General features: G+C 37.1%; 1 protein-coding gene across 1 annotated transcript in view; it reads left to right on the top strand.

The window, feature by feature from the left end:
* Nucleotides 1-25,159, top strand: part of LOC119595454 — a gene marked incomplete in the record, with an annotated part of 42,044 nt that extends 16,885 nt beyond the window's left edge. Inside the window, 11 exon segments of the mRNA XM_037944576.1 lie at nucleotides 7,390-7,567; nucleotides 8,527-8,640; nucleotides 8,884-8,973; nucleotides 9,131-9,370; nucleotides 9,684-9,740; nucleotides 11,556-11,642; nucleotides 15,628-15,745; nucleotides 19,791-20,456; nucleotides 20,459-21,174; nucleotides 21,176-24,838; nucleotides 24,983-25,159. Of these exon segments, the coding sequence (XP_037800504.1) occupies nucleotides 7,390-7,567; nucleotides 8,527-8,640; nucleotides 8,884-8,973; nucleotides 9,131-9,370; nucleotides 9,684-9,740; nucleotides 11,556-11,642; nucleotides 15,628-15,745; nucleotides 19,791-20,456; nucleotides 20,459-21,174; nucleotides 21,176-24,838; nucleotides 24,983-25,153 (6,100 nt within the window).
* Nucleotides 25,160-25,417: the final 258 nt, after the last annotated feature.

Here is a 25,417-nt window from a genome sequence, read left to right on the forward strand (position 1 = left end):
GCATGGCTTGTAGGCCAGGTGGATAGGTACCTGTGTGTGCAGTGACGAGACTATGTCTCCCTTGCAAAGTTATTTTCTCTTTATGTATAAGCACAGACTCCTTATCATCTTTCAGGTAGTCTATAACCTCAGTGCAAGAATAATAACAATAAGTAATTTTTTTTTTCTGTCATTTTTTTATTTTTTTCATATTGTTAAATTATCTGTAATACAACCCTGCACTGGTGGTCACGGTGGCCAGGAATAGGATGCTGAGTATGGAAACGGCGTCCTTACTGGAGCCAATGCTCTTCCAGTCATGGCTCAAGGACACTACATACCACTCATTTACTGATGGAAAAAATGGAAAAACTGTTTCCTAAATGCCAAATGAGTCTAATCACCCTCCATGAGCTTTGTGCTTTTGTGGCAAGTCTTTTCAATCACTGTGGCCTTCAGCCAAAACACTCACAACAGCAAGTTTGCGTCACTCAGCTGACAGCAAAATTTTCCCACAACAGCATGTTCATGTCACTCACACCTCAAGCCAAATTTTTTTCATGACATGGTGGTCACGTCATCTGGATTGAAGAGGATAATACTGATACTGTTATAATTATCCCTGAGATCATAATTATTATAATATCAAAATATTAATGACAATAAAATATTAAAAGAGCTATCCAGAAATATTGGAAAAGGGTAAACAGGTGAGATGGGTAGGACAAATAATTGACCCTTTGTATAAAGACAATTAATAAAGTATGGCAGGTATTCTTGCCACCTGGGCAGATTGAGTTAAGCTAAAACAAGTGCTAAGAGAAAAACTTAAGAATCTGCAAAATGGCAGTAAACTACAGCAGATTACCCCTATACATCATTTCAGTTGAGTGGATTCAGCACAATGCTTTGCACGTGGTAAATCAAAGTTTTACTATTTTGGAAAATTGTTTTTTTTATTGACTTCTTTCATTCTCAAAGAGAGAAGGGGAACTGTGTAACAGACAAAAGTTGTGGCAAATACAAAGTAAATAGCCGAAAACAAATACAAAGTAAATACCTGAGAGTCCGTTGAGAGGACTTCTAACGTACAAGGAACTACAACACTGCTTGACATTTTCTGCCCTGAGCCTGAAGAAGAACTATCCTGGAAATTAATAGTATCACAGTAAATATCCATATGGTGTTGAATACACAAAGGTATGACAGGCATAAATCAGGCACTGAGAGTGACATACTGAAAAGCTACACATCAACATGGAATTCAGAACATGTATATATATAAGGACACTATTTTAGGACACTTTCCACTCAACATTTTCAAACCACTTAACTGGATATGGTTAACAAATTATCAGACAAAAGCATTCCACTTCACCTACCTTGATTTTCCAACCCACTGATGGCCCTGTTATAATCTTCTTGGGCTAATAATCAACAAAAATCCAATGAAGTCTTTATATGAATAGCTTTCATAATAATGTCAACAGTTCTTCACAATCAAGATTGATTAACAACTGATAATTTGTTAAGCACTGTAAGCAGCAATAAAGAAACATGAGCTCTTTTAAACAACTTTTGCATGTGTATGCTTCCATATAACAGCTAGCCTTTGCTGCCTGTAACTTCCTGCTCATCCTTAACCTATATTTTTTCCATTAGCCTCTTCCACAAAGATTCTTTAGTGCAATATTTTTGGCCAAGAATACTATGCCTAATGATCATACACATGCAATCAGAAACTGCAACATTTCATTTCCATCTTGTTTTTAAGTGAATGGGATGGCATAAGTGAGAACTAATCTGGTACAATCTAGCATATCTGTCTGGCTACTTCCAACTTTAGATCTCCCTCTCCTTTGGCCCTATCATCTCCTGCCTTCTAACTTAAAGAGCTTTTATCTCTTATGTTTCGAGCTAGTATATGAGACATTCTCATGTCTATATACTCTAGTCACACCCAACAATAAATATTTTCAATTTTGACAATTCACTGTGCAGTATTTATTTGACATGAGAATGAAACAGATTTTACGATGAGTTCAATCAAGTCCTTCAAACATCAATCACCAAAATCTGTTTTGGTAAACTTGAAAAATCAGGCTCCAACTGTAGCTTGCAGTTGAAGCAGGGCATACGAACTGACATGCTTAAAAGTTCATTTTCATATTTTGCTTTCGTCAACAATGAATTTAAGTGACACAAATGACTTTTGCCTGGAAAGAAAATTAATTCAAGTACACTATTTTGTTGCAAAATTCATACATTATGAATAATACAGCAACAAATAAATGCAGCAGGATTCATAATCATCATCTATATATAACTTACACTGTATGTTCTCCACAAATATCCACTACAAAAAAAATAAAGAAAAAGAAATAAGGAAATAATATATATGAAAAGAAAAAAACAAAAAACAAAACAAATAAAAAAACATATTAAAGAAAGGCTTACCTTACTCTTTTTGTGTTTTTTCCCAAATTTCAAGGCCTCTGGTTCCTGGCTGATAACCTGTCCCAAGGTAAAGACATGTCAAACTGAAGCAAGTTTAGACTGCTAAATCTTGATTTGAACAAAGCCCTCAAGCATATTAAGACTCTTCTCATGAGAATATGTACACAAACATGCAAAATGAATCACAGCCAAAATAAGAGAAGAAACAAAAAAAAAAAAATCAGTTATTTATCAGGTAAAACTAGACTCCTCTTCTGGTGCCACTATAAAAAGATACTATCTATCAAAAGATATCTATCATTTCTGCCTGAAGAATACTTGTTTCATTTTGTTCAAACATTATTACATTTGTGGTTTGTGATGAATACACACATTCAGTCGTTCTTCATACAAGAGGTAAGCAGCTTTCTGTAGTAACTCGGAACATTCAAACTCCAGAGAGATAGTATCTGACACCAGGTCCTTGCATTTCTGCAGCAACGGGGAGCTAAAAAGAGTGACTGTGTTTTCTATATGTTTCATCACAAACACCAGTCTAAAGGAATGAACAGCGCGGTAAAGTGTCACCGTCTTGATGTCATCGAAGGTCACTGTTAGGCTTTCCCAGGGTTGCTGTTATAAAAGAATCAAAGTAATCGTATTTAAATGACCATCAAAAATGAATAGTGTACGCATATACCTCGGATGAATATTCTGCAACAACATATTCCACAGAGCAAATAAACTTAATATACAAGAGAAAAACAAAATTTGATAATCAACCCTACTTCTGGAGTGGAATCCATCATTTGGTGGAAAAGAAGAACAGAGCTGCAAGCTGTATTGAAGTCCACCCAAAACTTCTCATAGTTTGCAGCCTGTGAAAGTAAAGATTATGAAGTGAGAAAAAAAAAAAAAAAAAAAAAACTTATACATTAGAAAATTTTAGTAGTAGAAATAAAATAATAATCACTGAAAAAAAAAAAAAAAAAAAAAAATTAAGACTTCAAAATGGAGAGAAAGAAACATAGGGTAAGCAAGTAAACAAGTCAGTAAAAATGAGAGAGAAAATGAAGAACAAGAGAACAGAAAGAATAAGCTCAAAGACTAACCTTAGGCTTTACAAGCTGCAGTTCCCCAACAAAAGCACTAAGACAGGGAAATGTGTAAAACTAATCGATAACGACCAAGTGCGCATTGTAAGCATTGAGAAACCTACGACAATCCTGAAAAATAATGGTAATCATTAGACTTGACATTGTAGTTTCTTTACAAAATATAAAAATATTCTATAAACCTGCTGATAAGGGAATCTTGCAAATAAGGGTGTAAACATATATACCTGCACTGTATTATGAGCCTTCATCCTTGTTCATTACTTAATGTAGCAAGGTAGATTTTGGATTATAGTGGTATTGGTGATGATATTCTTAATTACCTTAATCATCTTCAGAAACACATTTTTGGAGAAAATGACATTTTCATCAATATATTAAGCCTCTTGTACCCTTCCATGGTTCCTCTAAGCTCTCTCATCACCTTTCCAACACATGTTACCCATGTCTAGTAAAATGTGGTTGACCCTCTGTCATCAGCTGCAAACCTGCTTATCCATCACATACTACTAGCCACACAGCCCCTTCTCACACCTCTGTCCACAAACCATGAAACCTTTAATCTATCCACTGATGAGGACCATGACCAATGCACTGATGCTGTAGGGACAAGGGGATAACTTTGATAGGTTCAATGCAGCTCGAGATCTGATACATCTAATTACTTGTGCCTGTATATATGTCATACACTCTCAAAAAACATATATGCACATACATACTGACTCCAATGCTGTCATAGTAGTTTGATCACTGTCGCTGCCCTTAGCAGTATTTATCTACACTTTTTTTCCAGCATATTTATGTAGCAAGAATGTAGAATAAAACTTTCTAGTATATGAAAAATTTAAAATTTATAAAAAGTTTTTTCCCCTTTTTAAAGATTTATAATTTTGAACAATAGAAAATTCAATTTTACAAAAAGTGTTCTTTTTCTATAATGGAAAAAAAAAAAAATGAAAATCCCCGAATTAGCCCCCCAACCCGATAGAGTAAGCCCCAAAAATTTATAGAGTTGGATAAAGATAATAAAAAAAAAAAACCTTTTAAAGATTTTTTAAAAGGTTTTTATACTTACAGGTCAAAGTTGAAATTCTGGTGAAAAGAGAATGCACAGTGCAATCCCCCATGAGAAACACTGGCAACATGCGCACTTCTCTGCCGTGGTAGATAAACAAAGATAGCTTTCCCCTATGCTGGTTGGAACGTAATTACCAAATTTTCAGCAGATTTCAAAGATCCCTTTTTGAATTGTAAAATGAACCATTAAAACAAAATTTTTAACAATCCCTTTTCACATTAATTTTAAAAACGCCAGGGGCAAAAGTCCAAAACACCTAAAACTTTAATACATTTTTCAATCTTTTTTGAGGCAAAAAAAAAGAGTACAGGGACAAAGAGGTAGGGAGGGACCAGTAGGGGGAAGGGAAGAAATGGTGGAGAGGTTTGTGTTGGATTCTTCTACTTCCCTATTATGCCACTATGAGCATGCTGTTGTGTTGTTGATTTTCATTTAAAAAAAAATCTATATATATATATAATTAAATTATATAATATATAATATATATAATATATAATATATATTTTTATATATATATTAAAATTTTCATAAACAATATAACATATTTTTAATAATTATATATATATTTTATATTTTTATAAATATAAATTATTTTAAAGTATATAAATTATATATTATATAGTTATATATAGTTATAATGTAATTAATGTATAGTATATTTAAAAATATATATATAAATATTTTATATTATATATATTTTATATTTTAAAATTTTATATGTAATATATAATATAAAATATATATATATTAAAAAATATTATATAATATATATTATGATACTAATAATATATATATATATATATATATATATAATGATAATAATAAATTTTAATTTTTAAAATTATAAAAATAAGGGGCTAATAAGAAAAATATATAATATTTAATATATATATATTTTAATATAAAGATTAATGGTTTTATAGGTATATTTTAAAAATGATTAGAATAAATATTAAAATATTTAAATTAAAGGGATATATTATATAAAATTAATATATATATATATTATATATATATATAGTATATTTATATATATTATTTATAAAATATATATATATAAATATTTTATTTAATAAAATATATTTTTATATTTTATATATATATTTATATATATAATATTTATAATTTATTTTATATTTTATATATATATATTTTTTATTTATTATATATATATATATATAATTTTTATTTTTTTTATTTTTTTTATATATATATATAAAATTAATTTTTTAAAAAATTTTTTTTGTGGTGGGGGTGTGTGGTGTGTGTGTGGGGTGTGGGGGGTTGTGGTGTGTGTTGTGTGGTGTGGTGGTGTGGGTGTTTGTGTGTGTGGTGTTGTGTGGGTGGTGGTTTGTTGTGTGTGTTTTGTATGTGTGTGTGGTATGGTTGTGGTAGTGGTTAATATGTTGTGTGAAAAATGTATTAAAATTAAAATGTATATATATTAAAATATATATAAATATGATTTAAATTAAAGTATTATAAATTATATATTAAAAATTTTATAAATACATATTATTTTTATATATAATGTATAAATTTTATTATAATATTAAAAATGTATTATATAATATAAATTATTATATATATCAATATATATATAATAATATATTTTAATATTAAATAATAATATATATATATATAATAATAATTATATATTAAAATTATATAATAATAAAATATATATATAAAATTTAAAATAGATATAATATATAAGATATAAATTTTATATAGTATAATATATATTTACAATTTTAAAAAATTAGATATTTAAATATAAAATAATATATATGTAAATATTAATAATATAATATATAAATTAAAATATTAATTATAATTATAATATAATATTTTATATAAATAAAATATATATACATATACACCAAATATATACACACCAAAACCACCCCACACTACACACCCCACCATTTCACCACACCACACACCACACACAACACACACACACACACACACACACACACAACCCACCACACCCACACACACCACACCACATACCCACACCACACACACACCAACCACACACACCACACACACAACCCACACAAATAAAATATATTATATATTAAAATATATAAAATATTATATATATACATTAACATAACCCAATAAAATATATATATAATATATATATATAAATATAATATTAATATATATTATATTTACTACAATATTAAATATAATTATAACATATATATATACATATATATATAATAATATATATATATATAATTTTATTAAAATAAAATATATATTATATATATATATAAAATATAATATATATATTATATCATTTTTATTTTAAAAATATTAAAAAATAATATATATATAATATAATATAATATTAAAATATATATTATTATATATGTTATAATTATAAAATATAATATATATATAATATATAATATATATATAATTTTTTTTAAAAATATATATATTATATTATTATAATTATATATATATATAATATTTTATATAATTTTATAATATATTATTAAAAATAATAAAAAGAAAAATGTATATGAAAATAATAGATAAAAGAAATCCCAAAAAACCATCTCCCCCAAGGTTCTTCCCTTAAAACCCTAACGGTCCCCCTCCCCCCCTTTTTGTGCCTGTAGCTCTTGTTTTGCCCGATAAAATTGTAAAAAAGTAGTAAAGTTTTAGGGTATTTTGGGTTTTGCTCCTGGCTGTTCTTATAATTAATTGTGTAAAGGATTGTTAAAAATATTTGTTTTAATGGTGTCATTTTACAATATACAGAAAGGATCTTTGCAATCTGCTGAAAATTGCTGGTAATTACGACTTCCAGACCAGCATAGTGGAAGCTATCTTTCGTTTATCTACCACGGCAGAGAGAGTGCGCAGTGTTAGCCAGTGGTTTCTCATGGTGGATTGCACTGTGCATTCTCTTTTCACCAGAATTTCAGACTTTGAGCCTGTAAGTATATGATAACCATTTAAAAATCATTAGAAGGTTTTTGTTTTATTATCTTTATCCAACTCTATGATATTGGGCTTATCTCTATGCTGTGGTGGGCTAAATTCTGGATATTCATTTTTTTTTTTTTCCATTATAGACAAAGAACAACTGTTGTATAATTGAATTTTCTATTGTTCATAATTATGAATCAGTATAAAGGGAAAAAACTTTTTAAAAATTTTAAAATTTTCATATACTAGAAAGTTTTATTCTACATTCTTGCTACATAAATATGCTGGGAAAAAAAGTGTAGATAAATACTGCTAAGGGCAGCGACAGTGATCAAACTACTATGACAGCATTGGAGTCAGTATGTATGTGCATATATGTTTTTGAGAGTGTATGACATATATACAGGCACAAGTAATTTGATGTATCAGATCTCGAGCTGCATTGAACCTATCAAAGTTATCCCCTTGTCCCTACAGCATCAGTGCATTGGTCATGGTCCTCATCAGTGGATAGATTAAAGGTTTCATGGTTGTGGACAGAGGTGTGAGAAGGGGCTGTGTGGCTAGTAGTATGTGATGGATAAGCAGGTTTGCAGCTGATGACAGAGGGTCAACCACATTTTACTAGACATGGGTAACATGTGTTGGAAAGGTGATGAGAGAGCTTAGAGGAACCATGGAAGGGGTACAAGAGGCTTAATATATTGATGAAAATGTCATTTTCTCCAAAAATGTGTTTCTGAAGATGATTAAGGTAATTAAGAATATCATCACCAATACCACTATAATCCAAAATCTACCTTGCTACATTAAGTAATGAACAAGGATGAAGGCTCATAATACAGTGCAGGTATATATGTTTACACCCTTATTTGCAAGATTCCCTTATCAGCAGGTTTATAGAATATTTTTATATTTTGTAAAGAAACTACAATGTCAAGTCTAATGATTACCATTATTTTTCAGGATTGTCGTAGGTTTCTCAATGCTTACAATGCAGCACTTGGTCGTTATCGATTAGTTTACACATTTCCCTGTCTTAGTGCTTTTGTTGGGGAACTGCAGCTTGTAAAGCCTAAGGTTAGTCTTTGAGCTTATTCTTTCTGTTCTCTTGTTCTTCATTTTCTCTCTCATTTTTACTGACTTGTTTACTTGCTTACCCTATGTTTCTTTCTCTCCATTTTGAAGTCTTAATTTTTTTTTTTTTTTTTTTTTTTCAGTGACTTTTTCATATTATGCATCATTTTATTTCTACTACAAATTTTCTAATGTATAAGTTTAGATTTTTTTTTTTTTCTCACTTCATAATCTTTACTTTCACAGGCTGCAAACTATGAGAAGTTTTGGGTGGACTTCAATACAGCTTGCAGCTCTGTTCTTCTTTTCCACCAAATGATGGATTCCACTCCAGAAGTAAGGGTTGATTATCAAATTTTGTTTTTTCTCTTGTATATTAAGTTTATTTGCTCTGTGGAATATGTTGTTGCAGAATATTCATCCGAGGTATATGCGTACACTATTCATTTTTGATGGTCATTTAAATACGATTACTTTGATTCTTTTATAACAGCAACCCTGGGAAAGCCTAACAGTGACCTTCGATGACATCAAGACGGTGACACTTTACCGCGCTGTTCATTCCTTTAGACTGGTGTTTGTGATGAAACATATAGAAAACACGGTCACTCTTTTTAGCTCCCCGTTGCTGCAGAAATGCAAGGACCTGGTGTCAGATACTATCTCTCTGGAGTTTGAATGTTCCGAGTTACTACAGAAAGCTGCTTACCTCTTGTATGAAGAACGACTGAATGTGTGTATTCATCACAAACCACAAATGTAATAATGTTTGAACAAAATGAAACAAGTATTCTTCAGGCAGAAATGATAGATATCTTTTGATAGATAGTATCTTTTTATAGTGGCACCAGAAGAGGAGTCTAGTTTTACCTGATAAATCACTGATTTTTTGTTTTGTTTCTTCTCTTATTTTGGCTGTGATTCATTTTGCATGTTTGTGTACATATTCTCATGAGAAGAGTCTTAATATGCTTGAGGGCTTTGTTCAAATCAAGATTTAGCAGTCTAAACTTGCTTCAGTTTGACATGTCTTTACCTTGGGACAGGTTATCAGCCAGGAACCAGAGGCCTTGAAATTTGGGAAAAAACACAAAAAGAGTAAGGTAAGCCTTTCTTTAATATGTTTTTTTATTTGTTTTGTTTTTTGTTTTTTTCTTTTCATATATATTATTTCCTTATTTCTTTTTCTTTATTTTTTTTGTAGTGGATATTTGTGGAGAACATACAGTGTAAGTTATATATAGATGATGATTATGAATCCTGCTGCATTTATTTGTTGCTGTATTATTCATAATGTATGAATTTTGCAACAAAATAGTGTACTTGAATTAATTTTCTTTCCAGGCAAAAGTCATTTGTGTCACTTAAATTCATTGTTGACGAAAGCAAAATATGAAAATTAACTTTTAAGCATGTCAGTTCGTATGCCCTGCTTCAACTGCAAGCTACAGTTGGAGCCTGATTTTTCAAGTTTACCAAAACAGATTTTGGTGATTGATGTTTGAAGGACTTGATTGAACTCATCGTAAAATCTGTTTCATTCTCATGTCAAATAAATACTGCACAGTGAATTGTCAAAATTGAAAATAGTTATTGTTGGGTGTGACTAGAGTATATAGACATGAGAATGTCTCATATACTAGCTCGAAACATAAGAGATAAAAGCTCTTAAGTTAGAAGGCAGGAGATGATAGGGCCAAAGGAGAGGGAGATCTAAAGTTGGAAGTAGCCAGACAGATGTGCTAGATTGTACCAGATTAGTTCACACTTATGCCATCCCATTCACTTAAAAACAAGATGGAAATGAAATGTTGCAGTTTCTGATTGCATGTGTATGATCATTAGGCATAGTATTCTTGGCCAAAAATATTGCACTAAAGAATCTTTGTGGAAGAGGCTAATGGAAAAAATATAGGTTAAGGATGAGCAGGAAGTTACAGGCAGCAAAGGCTAGCTGTTATATGGAAGTATACACATGCAAAAGTTGTTTTAACCCATTGCCGACGGGTGGCATGTACGTACATGCCATGGCATGGCGGGACCATCTGCCGGGGGCACGTACGCACATGCCATAGATGATGGACTGCATGAGTTTTTTTTTGTTACATCAATCGGCATAAAGATAAATTATCCTGAAGTGTGATTAAATGTTTAATTTCTGTACTAGAGTTACAGACAATGAAAATGATAATATACTGCTCAAAAACCAAGATAACAGCTCTTTAAGTCCAGAAGCGTCATATGATAGGCAAGGAAGGGAGATCTAATTGGGAATAGCAGACTGATCTAGATTATACCAAAATTATCCTCTCTTATGTCCTCATTCATAAACAAGTGGAAATGAAATGTTGAAGTTAATGATGAATGGAAATACAACATTTGTAGTATTACTGAAAAAGCATTGGACTAGGTAATTGCTTGTGGAGAGGCTCATGGAACGAATGTTAAGCCCGGAGCGTAGCACGGGCAGCACTAGATGCCCGTTCATATGATGTTAAAAAGCATGTTTTTAAGCTCATGTTCTTATGTGCTTACTAACAATTATCAGTTGTTAATCAATCTTGATTGTGAAGAACTGTTGACATTATTATGAAAGCTATTCATATAAAGACTTCATTGGATTTTTGTTGTTATTAGCCCAAGAAGATTATAAAGGGCCATCAGTGTGTTGGAAAATCAAGGTAGGTGAAGTGGAATGCTTTTGTCTGATAATTTGTTAACCATATCCAGTTAAGTGGTTTGAAAATGTTGAGTGGAAAGTGTCCTAAAATAGTGTCCTTATATATATACATAAGTTCTGAATTCCATGTTCATGTGTAGCTTTTCAGTATGTCACTCTCAGTGCCTGATTTATGCCTGTCATACCTTTGTGTATTCAACACCATATGGATATTTACTGTGATACTATTAATTTCCAGGATAGTTCTTCTTCAGGCTCAGGGCAGAAAATGTCAAGCAGTGTTGTAGTTCCTTGTACGTTAGAAGTCCTCTCAACGGACTCTCAGGTATTTACTTTGTATTTGTTTTCGGCTATTTACTTTGTATTTGCCACAACTTTTGTCTGTTACACAGTTCCCCTTCTCTCTTTGAGGAATGAAAGAAGTCAATAAAAAAAACAATTTTCCAAAATAGTAAAACTTTGATTTACCACGTGCAAAGCATTGTGCTGAATCCACTCAAATGAAATGATGTATAGGGGTAATCTGCTGTAGTTTACTGCCATTTTGCAGATTCTTAAGTTTTTCTCTTAGCACTTGTTTTAGCTTAACTCAATCTGCCCAGGTGGCAAGAATACCTGCCATACTTTATTAATTGTCTTTATACAAAGGGTCAATTATTTGTCCTACCCATCTCACCTGTTTACCCTTTTTCCAATATTTCTGGATAGCTCTTTTAATATTTTATTGTCATTAATATTTTGATATTATAATAATTATGATCTCAGGGATAATTATAACAGTATCAGTATTATCCTCTTCAATCCAGATGACGTGACCACCATGTCATGAAAAAATTTGGCTTGAGGTGTGAGTGACATGAACATGCTGTTGTGGGAAAATTTTGCTGTCAGCTGAGTGACGCAAACTTGCTGTTGTGAGTGTTTTGGCTGAAGGCCACAGTGATTGAAAAGACTTGCCACAAAAGCACAAAGCTCATGGAGGGTGATTAGACTCATTTGGCATTTAGGAAACAGTTTTTCCATTTTTTCCATCAGTAAATGAGTGGAATGTAGTGTCCTTGAGCCATGACTGGAAGAGCATTGGCTCCAGTGAGGACGCCGTTTCCATACTCAGCATCCTATTCCTGGCCACCGTGACCACCAGTGCAGGGTTGTATTACAGATAATTTAACAATATGAAAAAAATAAAAAAATGACAGAAAAAAAAAAATTACTTATTGTTATTATTCTTGCACTGAGTTATAGACTACCTGAAAAGATGATAAGGAGTCTGTGCTTATACATAAAGAGAGAAAATAACTTTGCAAAGGGGAAACATAGTCTCGTCACTGCACACACAGGTACCTATCCACCTGGCCTACAAGCCATGCATCCAGCAGAGTAGCTGTGTGATCGCCGTGAAGCACCTGGATCCAAGGGGTTAATAGTATTAGAAAGAAAGACGCATTTTCTTGCAAATTGGGAAATATGGGAAAAGGAGGCATGGTCAGTAGGGCCTGATAATTGACTCCCTTGGTGACTGAGCGCATTATAGAACCCATCTGTAGGCAACAAAATGGAAAAATAGCAACAATGGATGCTACTTAAACCAGGAGCAAATGGTTTAAGGACTTGTTCTTCTGTTGCTGATAATGGTTTGTGACTTTTTTTCTGTGAAAGATGGCTTTTTATCTCCTCTGTTTATATATTCTTACATTTTAAGTGTTTTGTGTTTACTGTTTCTATATCTCCCTTAGACATTACATGAAAATATATGTTAAAAGAAATCTTTTGTTGATTCTGAAGTGTGTTATGTTGTTAGACATACAATGGATGTGGTTATTTGCAAATACATTTTTCAATACAAGGGACTTGAGCTTCAATGGATTTTTGGTATCCCTAGGGGTCTAGGGGCAGTATTCATGAGAGAAATTTAAGAAGTGTCCTAAAATTAGTCTTAGACTCCAAAATTTCCCTAGAATATGTCTCTGACTCAGTCTAAGGCTGTTCTTAGCAATTTTGTCTGCGACTTGCTGTGTTGCCACATTTGAAATTAATATTGATATTTACAGTTAAGATTTATGTTATAATATAAAAATTGGGTGTTTAGGACATTTTTCAGGGAGTCATGAGGCAAAGACTACCTCCTCCTCCTCCTCCTCTGTGTTTTCTTCCTCCTCCGTGTTTTCCTCCTCCTCTCTTTTCCTCCTGTCTTTTCCTTCCTCTTTTCCTTCTGTTTCTCTTTCTTTTTTTTTCTTATTATTTTCCTTGTTGTTGTTGTTGTTGTTGTTCTTCTTCTTCTTCTTCTTCTTCTTCTTCTTCTTCTTCGTCTCCTCCTCCTCCTCCTCCTCCTCCTCCTCCTCCTCCTCCTCCTCCTCCTCCTCCTCCTCCTCCTCCAAATTTTGGAGTTTAACCCACTCGTGATGGGTGTCACCTGTGTGACGCTCGAAAAAGGACTCATTTCCGGGTGTCTCGTATGTATGACGTTCTTCTGGCCTGTCTGCCGGGTGTGTCACCCGTGAGACCTTATGTAGTGGACCTTGGGGACATCTGTTATGTATACATGATAGTTTCAAGATGATTTCGACAACTATTATTTTTTACACGTATCCACTAGTTATGTCATAAGGTCATGTAAAGGGGTTATAGTAGATAAATAAGTTGTCTTGTTTTGCTGGAGGATTGGGGAATGCTAATCTCAGTTCGGATTCTGCGGCTGTAAGTACATAGGCGCTGTGTAAAGCGCAGGGAAGAGGGGAGGCCGCTGTCCATGAGTGTGGACAGCGTGATTGGTGTGACCCACCGGGAAATTATGCTGTTGTGGTCATGCTGCTGCAATTGAAGTTACACTTCAATTTACCTGGAGTTTGAAAGGGAAACAGAGATAGATAGATGGTAGATAGAGAGACAAAGCTGTGTGTTTGTTTGGTTTGTTTTTTTGTTTTTTTGTTGTTTGGGGTTGGGGTTGGTTTTGTTGTGTTTGTTTGTTTGTTTGTTTGTTTGTTTGTGTGGGTGTGGGTGTGGGTGTGTACGCTATTTTCCGTAACAAGATGAAATAAAAAACGCCCAAAAAATGAAAAGATAAAAAGGGGGAAAATAAAATAAACGAAGAGGAAAGTTGTTGAAATAAAGTGCGTCATGCATGATGGCAGAAGAGGACGTGATGGCTAAGAAAAATGACTCATGAAGAAAAAAGGGAAGTGATTGGGGTTTGTTGAAGAAAAGTGACTCATCATTTTGGTTTTATGAGATGTAAAAAATTGTGTTGGGGTTCTAAAAAGCAAACTTAAATATAAAATGGGGAGGAGAACTACTGCCTGACTGCAAGCCCTTTATGCACCTACAGGTATTTTCAAGAGTGGCCGCCACTTTATGAGGAGTGGCGTGTAAAAAAAAAAAGAAAGAAAAAAAAACAAAAAACATGATTTTCCCTCACAATATGTGGTCAAATATTTTACTGAGAGTAATCACATGGATTAAAAGGAATTTTTGGATCATACTAAAATTACCTTACCCAAAAAAATGATAAACTGCATTTTATTTTTAAAAAATATCAAAACATTGTTTTTTGGTTTTCTAAACAGCATAAAAGGTGTAAAACGGACTTTTGATTTGTCGCTCAGGTGGGGGGGGCACGCAGGGGGGCCCTGGCATGGGCAATCCCGGTAATTTTGTCACCCGAAAATAAGGTATGGCATACAAGACCCTTGCAAGTGGGTCAAGACTTTTCATGAATACTGCCCCTGGAACTAATCCCATGCAGATACCAAAGGCTAACTACAGTTTATTGGATTAACCTGTTGACATGGGGGAGGTGGGACAACACCTAAATAATTTTTTATTAATTTTTTTAAAACATGGTGCCCCCCAAAAGTGCTTAGCATAAAAGGGTAAATTTCTAGCATCCCTTTTAACCTCTTTGGTTTACTTTTCTCCTTGATTTTTGGATTTAATTATTAATTTATTTTGTTTTTTCTTTATATGTTTGTTTTTATTTTTATTTTTATTTGTTTATTTATTTATTTATTTTTATAAATGTTAGCATTATTTGTATTATGGTAATCATCATGTCAGTAATAATGATAATGTTAGGAATAATAATAGTATGGAGGCTTACTAATTGACTTTTTGTAACAAGTTTTTTCTGGACTATCATTGTAATAAATTTTCAGTTAAAAAACTACAGTGGACGAGAGCATGTCCCCAAATACCAGTGGTTTAAAGGCTCTTTATATAACTCTTTTAAAATTATGTAGGGTACAAATTGGGGGTTTTAATCGGGTATTATTTCTGGGGAGAAAATTTGGTGCTTGTATAAACCATTTTTTGAGATTTCAGCTAGACAGCAACCTGCAAAGAAGCAAGGTGGTTGTTTGTCAGCACATTCTGGACACTCCTCTGGGAAGAAAACTTCTGTTTCCAAACAAGAGCTATTTCTGGACACAGAGGGTAGGTTTATGTATGGACTAAAGTTTGTGATTGCATTAGTCTTAAAATTATTTAATACTTTGAAAAAAAAAATCCAGTGCAGTTAACAGTTTAACCCCTAAGGTCTGAATATCCACCATGGCAGCTTTTTTGAGAAAAACAACAGATCAAAATATCAGCAATAGAGCATCTCAAAAACTCTCTCTCTTCTTCTCCACACCACAAACACCCCCTCCCCCATTTTCTTCTACCCCCTAGTCACTCTGATCCTATTATTGTTGGTCGTGCCTCTGTAAATAAATGTAGTTGGCATGAAATAAGAATTCGCTTGGTTTATGGTTTCTTTTTACTTGGCTAAATAATAATGAGAATGTACCACTCCCCCATTATTATGCCTCATGTTTTATGCTGTGGTTACTTGTACCTTTTCATACATAGATGGATAAATGTTTTATTGCATGCTCTCTCTCTCTCTCTCTCTCTCTCTCTCTCTCTCTCTCTCTCTCTCATCTCTCCTTCTCTCTCCTTTTCTCTCTCCTTCTCTTCCTCTCTCTCCCCTCTTCTTTCTTTCTTTTTTTTTTTCTTCTCTCTCCCCCTCCCTCCCTCCTCCCCCTTCTCTCTTTTTCCTTCCCTCCCTCCCCCCTCCCCCCTCCTCCCTCCCCCCCTCCCTTCCCCCCCTCCCCTCCCCTCCCCCCCTTCCTCCTCCTCTCTCCTTCTCCTCTCTCCCTCCCTTCTCCCCCCCCCCCCCCCCTCCCACTTTCTCTTCCCTCCCCCTCTTCTCTCCCTCTCTCCCCCTCTCTCTCCTCTCTTCTCTCTCTCTCTCTCTCCTCCTCTCTCTCACTCTTTTCCTCTCTCTCTCTCTCCTCCTCCCTCTCTCCTCTCTCCCTCTCCCTCCCTCCCTCCCCCCCTCCCCCCCCCCTCCCTTTCCCCCCCCCCCTCCCTCCCTCCCCTCTCTTCTCTCTTCTTCTCTCCTCTCTCTTCTCTCCTCTCTCTCCTTTTTCTCTTCTCTTCTCTCTCTCTCTCTCTCTCCCCTCCCCTCCCCCTCCTTCCTCTCCCCCCCTCCCTCTCTCTCTCCCCCCTCTCTCTCTCCTCTCTCTCTCTCTCCCCTCCCCCTTCTCTCTCTCTCTTCTCTTTCTCTTTTCTCTTTCCTTTTCTCTCTCTTTCTCTCTTCTTTCCCTTTCCCCCCCCCCCCCAACCCCCCCTTTCCCTCCCTCCTCCCTCCCTCCCTCCCTCCCTTTCCCCCCTCTCTCTCCTCTCCCTCTCCCTCTCTCCTTCCCCCCCCTCCCCCCCTTTCCTCTCTTCTCTTCCCCCTCTCTCTCTCTCTCTCTCTTCTCCTCTCTCTCTCTCTCTTCCTTCCCTCCCCTCCTCCCTCCCCCTCCCTCCCTCCCTCCCTCCCTCCCTCCCTCCTTCCTTCCTTCCTTCCTCTCCTTCCCTCCCTCCCTCCTCCCCCTCCCCCCCTCCTCTCTCCCCCCCCTTCTCTCTCTCTCTCTCTCTCTCCCTACCTCTCTCTTCTCTCTCTCTCCCTTCCCTCTCTCTCCCCCTCTCTCCCTCTCCCCTTTTCTTTCTCTCCCCCCCTCTTGTTTCTCCCTCTCTTTCTCTCCCTCCCCCCGTCTCTCCCCCCTCTCTCTTCCCTCTCCTCTCCCCCTCTTCTCTCCTCTCCCCTCCCCTCTTCCTCCCCTCTTCCATCCCCCCCTCTTTTCTCTCTCCCTCCGTCTCCCTCCTCTCTCCCTCTCCTCTCTCCCCCCTCTCCCTCCTCCCCCTCTTCCCCCCCTCTCCCCCCTCTCCCTTTTCTCCTCTCTCTCCTCTCTCTCTCTCTCTCTCTCCCCCTCTTCCCCCTCCTCCTTTTTTTTTTCCTTTTCTCTTTTTCTTTTTTCTTCTCTCTCTCTCTCTCCCTCTCTCTCTCTCTCTCCCTCTCTCTCTCTCTCCTCTCTCTTCTCTCTCCTCTCTCTCTTCTCTCCTCTCTCTCCCCCTTCCCCTTTCCCTCTCCTCCTTCCCTCTCTCTCTCTCTCTCTCTCCTCCCCCCCCTCCCTCCCCCCTCTCCCCTCTCCCCTCTCTCTCTCTCCTTCTCTTTTTCTTCTCTTCTCTCCCTCTCCCTCCTCTTACTCCCCCCTCTTCTCTCTCTCTCTCTCTCTCTCCCCCCCCCTCTCCCCCCCTCCCTCCCCCTCTCTCCTTCTCTCTCTTCTCTCTGCCCCCCTCTTCCCCCCTCCTCTCTCTCTCTCTCACCCCTCTCTCTCTCTCTTCTCCTCTCTCCTCTCTTCTTTCTCCTCTCTATCTCTCTCTCTCTCTCTCCCTCTCTCCTCTCTCTCTCCCCTCTCTCTCTCTCTCTCTCTCTCCTCTCTCTCTCCCTCCTCGTCCCTCTCCTCTCCTCTCTCCCCTCAGTCTCTCCTCCTCCTCTCTCCCCCCTCCCTCTCATCTCCCTCTCTCCTCTCCCTCTCTCCCTCCTCCCTTCTCTCTTCTCCCTCTCTCTCTCTCTTCTCTCTGTCTCCTTCTCTTCCTCCCTATCCCTCCCTCCTCTCTCTCTCTCTTTCTCTCTCTCTCCTCTCTTCCTCCTTTAGTCTCTCCTCTCTCTTAGTCTCTCCCTCTCTTAGTCTCTCCCTCTCTTAGTCTCTCCCTCTCTCTTCTCCCTCTCCCTTCCTCTCCTCCCTCTCTCTCTCTCTCTCTCCCTCTCTCTCTCTCTCTCTCCATCTCTCTCTCTCTCTCTCTCTCCCCTCTCTCTCTCTTCCTCTCTCTCACTGTACTAGCCTCCAAGCTAGTACAGTGGTAATGTGTCGGCCTCTTACCCGAGGGGTCGGCGGTTTGTGCCCCGCCCTGGCGCTAGAAGTTGCAATTGTCGCCTGGAGGTTACTGCTGTGGCTGGGCACCATGGCAGGCAAGGACTAGGTTCTGCCGAGTCAGCAGCAGCTGACATACGTGAGCAAAATCCAGCAGACAGTATGTCACACCAAGAATATCCATTGTATCAAATGGAATCCAAACCAAACTAAACTCATTTTTCTCCCTCCCCTACCTACTTTCTCTCATTCCCTCTCTCTCCCTCCCTCTGCCTCCTTTCTCTCATTCCCTCCCTCTCCCTTTCCCTATGCCTCCTTTCTCCCTCTCCTTTCGCTCATTCCCTCCTTCTCCCTTTCCCTCTGCCTCCTTTCTCCCTCTCCTTTCTCTCTCCTGACCTAGGTTTGAGTCCTGGTCAGGGAGGGTTGTTATTTACTGCATAACTGTGATAACATATGTGGGTGCACTTAAGAGTCAGAGCTAGAGACAGACATAGAGGAGGGGGTGAGAGTGGGTGGGAGAGCAAAAGTGAGCAAGTTAATGAGCAAATAAAGCATGTATATCTATGGAAAAAATAATAAACCATGAGACAATAAAGCAAAAGGTAGTATTGTTAAGAAGTGCATGTTGCTGTTTCCAGGTGGTGTTCATGCCATATTATTATTGCCTCTGTTTTTATTATTAAGTAAAGTAAAGAGAAAGCCTTATGAATTCCTATTTCATACCTACTTTGTTCATGCAGGTGTAACTAACACTAGGAGGTGCTCATGTTATTGGTTCAGGAAGCCAAGGAGAATGAAAGGATTAGTGCCATTTATTATGGTAATTCTTATTTCATACTATGATCATTCACAATTATTTTTTATTTATACTACTATGATCATTCACAAGTAAAAAAGAGGTTGACAGTAGGTGACCCTAATAGGGTATGTATACATCATGCATTATAAAAATTCTTATTTTGTACTTATCATCTTCATTCACATTTAGAAAAGAAGCAGGATCTAACCTGGATGTGCTTGTATGACTGGCTCAGGGAGAGAAGGGACACAATAGGGTGGGGGAATGGGTTGGGTTTCAGAGAGGTGTAGCTGAAGAAATTTGCAAAACATTACCAAAATTACTTCTGCATACTTTCTGATTCACATTGACAGTGAAAAAATGTGGGAAATCAGTCTACCAGTTTTGGATCACATTTATTTTCTCTGAAAGTACTTGATTGAATGCTGTCTGACATTAGAGACAGGCATTATCCATACACAACTGATTCTTTCTATAAATTCTTTATTCTTTTCAGATACTCAGTTTACACCTTCTGAAAAGGTGTCACCACAGAAATCAACCAAGAAATTCAAGGCATCTGTAAGCATCATGGACATTGATGCATGTGCAAGTCCAGTTGGAATTGAAGGAATTACAAAAAATACCAAGGCATCTATTACTGTAGTGCCATGTGTAAGCACAATTATGGGAGAACCTGATGGAAATGTTCAAAATCAGGACAGAAAGGAGTGTGTTGATTCACCACACATTAGTGGTTCCCTTGACAGGTACCTACCAACCCAAGATACAGATCTGCTGAACAGAGCTATGGATTCCTATGAAGGCAAAGAAAAACAGAAGAAGCTTGACAGTTCATCTGAAAGTGATAAGGAGATTGTGCCTTGCTCACTTAGTACGCAAGAGAGGTGGGAGTCACATAGGGTTCATGTTGATCTAAGGTCAAGGAAGAAGCAGTGTCAAGAGCTGCCAGTTGTTGATTCTTCTGGGGATTTGGGAGCCAAAGCAAGGAGTAAAATATCAGAGGATGAGATTGAAGGTCAGAGTAAGTACTTCAGAAAAAGGAGCAACAGAAATATACAAGGTGAAGAGGATTTTGTTCCTGAGGTGGGATTAATGCAGCCAGACTCGAAAGAGAAAGAGATTGCAGTTCCAGAGGCAACCTCTAGTGATTTGCCAATGCAGAGGAGACAGAATGTAAAGAGGCCATGGTTTCTGAGTTGAGACCAGTACAGCCACATTCAAAGGGTAGAGAAACTGTAGTTCAGGAGGCAACTCCTAATGATTTACCAGTACAAGGAAAAGGGGAACTTCAACAGAATAGCATGGAATGCAAAGAAGCAGTGATTTCTGAGGTGAGTCCAGTACAGGCAGACTCAAAGAACAAAGAGACTGTAGTTCCTGTGGTAACCCCAGAGGCAACCCATAACGACTTGCCAGTGGAAGAAAAGAGGAGCCTTAGGAAAAAAAGTTCCAGGCAACCTAACAAATCTCAAATGATGACTCCCAAGACCTACCCTTTACGCAGCCGTTCCAAGTTATCTGATGAGAAATACAAGGACTCCTATGTACATGCAAAGGCCTCTTCTGTTGGTCCAAAAGCAAAACAGAGAAAGTCTTTAGGAGCATCACCCAAACTTAAGAGGTCATCCTCACCAAGTTATCCAACTTTGAAGTTCACTTCGCCTTTGGTGGGCTCATTACCACAGGCTGAATCTTCTCCCATGGGAAAACTCAGGTCAGACGGAAAGCATTCAAAGGATTATCTTGAAACTTCAAAGTGGTCACCATCCACCTCTAATGATGATGTTGGAGATAACTCAGAACATGCTATAAAAGGTGAGACTTATAAACATTGTAAAAGTAGGCAGCGAGTTCCAAAATTAAATTATTCTCTGCCTTGATCCAGTAGATGCGGAGGCTGTTGAGGCTGCAGTGTCAAAGAGCCCCAGACCAACAACACCAAGTACATTAGGTTCTACTTCTGTGATACATAACTCTCCCCGCTCTGTATCAAAATATGATAAGAAACAGAAGATTTCTTCACCTACTCCAGTTCTTGCAGCCTCAGAACATGACCATCAAAAACATGTAGCTTTAAGCATTAATACATTAAAGCATGATAATCTGCAACTTCATACGCATTATCAACTTGACCCAGGTAATAAAGAAATTTCAGAAACCAGCACATTAAATAAATCAGACCTTAAATGTCCTGAGACATCAAAAGTCAGTTCTTTCCCAAATCAAGGTGATGAAAATTCCAGTGGAGGTGAACCAGTGGCAGGAAAATTAAATGTTTCACCACAACCAGATGAATATATGTCTAATGACTTCTATGCAACTCCTGATGTTGCATTAACAGAAGCAGAAAAGCCTTTGATTAATACATTGCAATCTGAAGCAGACACAGTGAAGCCTGTTTCATCAGCAATAGTTACTCTTGCTCAAGAAAGCACCCCAGTTACTTCTGTGACTGCCATAGTACACAGAGATGACACAGGTATTATAACACCTCATATTCACACACAAACAGAATTTCCAAGTTTTCCCATGAGGCCAGATGTAAAGTGGCCAGATACCCCTAGGCCTACTTTTGAATCTGACCCATGCTTATCTCCATTGCTTATGCCAGATGGTAATGTACCTTGTACAGAAGTACCAAATAGGTCACCAGATATAAGCAACCCCATGTTAACTGGATCCTTTTCAGCAGTGCTAGATGGTGAAGTGTTGAAGGAAAATCTCTCTGGTTCCCCAAGCCCCAACTTCCTGGATGCAGGAGAGGGTATATCCAAGTCACCAGTTTTTTTCAAGGAAGCTCAGGAGAAAACTACCAAAGATAAGGCATATCGGGATCATGCATCAGATCTAAGGAGTGGGTTAGGCTGTACCATTGATTGCAGTCCACTTGATGGGTCTCTAGGAAAAACAGCTGAAGAGGATGGGGCTGGTAAGTGTGCAAATACTAGTGAAAGAAATGTGTATGATACTAATGATAAGAGGAGTGAAGAAGTGGCTAGATCAGATTTAGTTAAGAATAAAGGAAATATAATGCAAGATGAGGTAGAGCAAGAAACCATTCCAAATGCATCAGTATTAAATTTCCTGGGAAGTGGAAAAAGTCCAAGCAAAACTCTGATGTCAACACTTAAGATTTTGGCTGAATATCCAGTTAAACCATCGGGATTGAGGACCCCAGGCAAGCAGTTTAAACTTATAAAAAATGCAGACTCAAATGAATCAAGAAGTAAAGCTAACACCTACCCAGCAAAAAAAAAAACTAAGACTGTATATCCTCCGGGTAGAAGCAAGAGTACATCTCCCACTTTCACTGATCTGAAGGAATGTGTTAAAAGTAAGAAAAAGCTTTATGATGTTTTTACTGAGTCAATGCTCATTGAGACACCCCCTGAAAATACCAGTATTACAGATATTAGTGGAGGAAGAAATGACAAGGAGCTTTACCCATCTGAACAGAAAAGATCTAGTACAAGCAGTATTAAGAGGAGGCAAAATGAAACATACACTCTAGAGAAAAAAAACTCAGTGAATCAGTCACTGAGTACAGGGCCTGAGTCCTTTGGTCATGCAGACAGTGCCGGAGTAGATTCAGGACTGAAGGATACAGCAGGAAAACCGAAGAGGGGTAGGGGAAGGCCCCCTCTGTCATCAAGAGGCAAGGAAACTGGAAACTGTAGCAAATCCACAAAGAACAAAAAAGGCAAACGACTTGGGGACACCACAGAGGCGGGAGGCTTCCTTGAATACCCAGAGATAAAGGACCCGTCACCAAGAAGCCATACTGTTTATTCTGATTTTGATTTTGACTCATCCCACCCTGAGACAGACCACAGCTGGATGTATGAGAAGAAGAAAAAGAAGAAAAACTTTGTTTGTCACACCTATAAAAACAGGAGCAAATTGAGATCATTGACAAAGGAAAGCAGTGAAGATGAATGGGCTCCCTTTAAGCTAAGGAAAAAGTGGTCACGAAAACGACCTGAGAACCTCCAATCAGACTCAAATAACGAGGAAAATCATGCTAAAAAGCCACGCAGGGAGAAACGGCCAAGAAATTGTCAGAAGCATATTTCATATGAAGAAGACACTACAGACTCGGAATTCAGTAAGAACAAGAAGAGGCATTTAGATAGTTCAAAGGGCTTGGTTAGTACTGAAAACAGCTTAGCATGGCAGGCGAGAGTAGAGAGACAAGAGTCGCCAGAACTATTAAGAAACACTAGCAGAAGTTCAGTAGATTCAGGACCTCCAAACTTACTGGATTTCAAGCTCACTGCAACAAAAATCAGAGATAAGGATGCTAAAATACAAAAAATCAAATCTGGTATTGCTGAAAACTTTGGTTTTTCTTCCCAAGAGGAAAATGATACTCGCCACAGCAAGACTGTCAGTAAAAGAATACGTAAATCGATTGAGGACACTGAAATTAAAGACATGTTGCAGAAAATACTACCCCAGCAAGAAAAGGCAGCAAGAGTAAGACCAGATCCTGAGCTTCTGGTCAATCTCTCTGATCAGCATACTGTTCCCCAGCCACCAAATAATACACCTGTCTCCATGGAGGTAAACCCTAATATGTCACATCCATTTGATGTGGATGATCCAGCACAATTAATTTTAGATGTTGCTGCTAGTCCAGAGGATCCCTCTGAGAAGTTAGAAATGTTAAATAGCACACAGAAACCCAGGGATGTTGATACTGCACAAATTTTTGATGTGGATGAAATAAGTCAAATAATGAAAAACAAAACCGATTTTCCAAATGCTTCTTGTGGTCCACTACAAAGCACCTTAATTCATGAACCAGAGTCCTGCTTAGTAAACCAGGGTAGGTTTAGCTACATTTCAGAAGCAGATAATTCATATATTGAACAATTAGAGAGCCACGGTTCAGCTACAGGATTGAATTCTGCAGTTGATAATGAAGGAGCAAGCAATGGCACATCATACATAGATAGTGATGCAAATCCCTTACTAAGATTGGATGAATCCATCAGTGAAGATCCTGATTATGAGCGCGTCAGCATGATTCCCAGGCACCCAGGATCTTCGCCATCAGATGAAGGTTCGCCAGCAGTAGGCGAAAATTGTTCAGATTGTTCCCCGTTAACTATAACCAAAACCACACACACAGCAACACCTGAAATCACAGAGTCTGCTATTGTGTCAGAATCAGTTATAAGAGCAACAGAACTCTCACCAGTGTCGCCAAAAAGCCTTCCAGTGCCATTGTTGGAGCTTTACAGTAGAGCTGAAAATCCTAAAACATGCAATTTAGGTCATATACAAGAGGCACAAAATGTAGGTGATAAAGATTCATTAAAAGCACAGCAACCAGTACAAGAGGGAAGTAAAGGTCTTAGTACAAAAAAGGAGGATTATAACAATGTTATTAGTGAACTTGCTGGACTTCAGAGTGATACCAGACTAGCATCTCAAACAACTTCCAAACTTACCAACATATTGGAAAGATTATCAAATAATGGGAATGAAGAAACACATGGAAACAACTTGCATACACCCTGTATACATGAGGAAATGGTAAGAACTAATTTTAGCTATGTATGTTGTGTAATTAACTTCTCAAAAAGGCTTTGACATAAGAGATTATAAACTCAAAGAAATAACCTGATATATGGTAGACATTTTTCTACTATTATCTCACTGCATTTTTGTTTCTTCAAGCTGCAGAAAACACCACCACGCCCAGTCCCAAGGGACCTTTTCAACACGGCTAAAGGTTCAGGAACAGTAACAGATGATGCCAATATAAAAATAATGTATGATGTGTTAAATACATTATGGACACCAATGTCTAATGCATCTTCAGCTCTTAACAGGTTGGTAATTTGCTAATATTATTCACTAATACATCCACTTGTGCAAGAAGTTACCCATGCAGACACAAAAAAATTACATTACATACTAACTCATTCCTCTCCTTTCTCCACTTGCCACTTTTTTCTAATTTACTCTCTTCTCTCTCATCTCTCTCATATCTGTAAAGTGTTTATTGCATATGTCTTCAGTACCCAGACTACTTTACAGTCGCTTTACAGCAAAAAAAACTTTTCTGTGTATGCAAAAATGGAAATTTTTATGTTGTATATATTCATAATG

The sequence above is a fragment of the Penaeus monodon genome, chromosome 36 (assembly GCF_015228065.2).
Source record: "Penaeus monodon isolate SGIC_2016 chromosome 36, NSTDA_Pmon_1, whole genome shotgun sequence".
In the NCBI taxonomy this organism is placed as follows: domain Eukaryota; kingdom Metazoa; phylum Arthropoda; class Malacostraca; order Decapoda; family Penaeidae; genus Penaeus; species Penaeus monodon.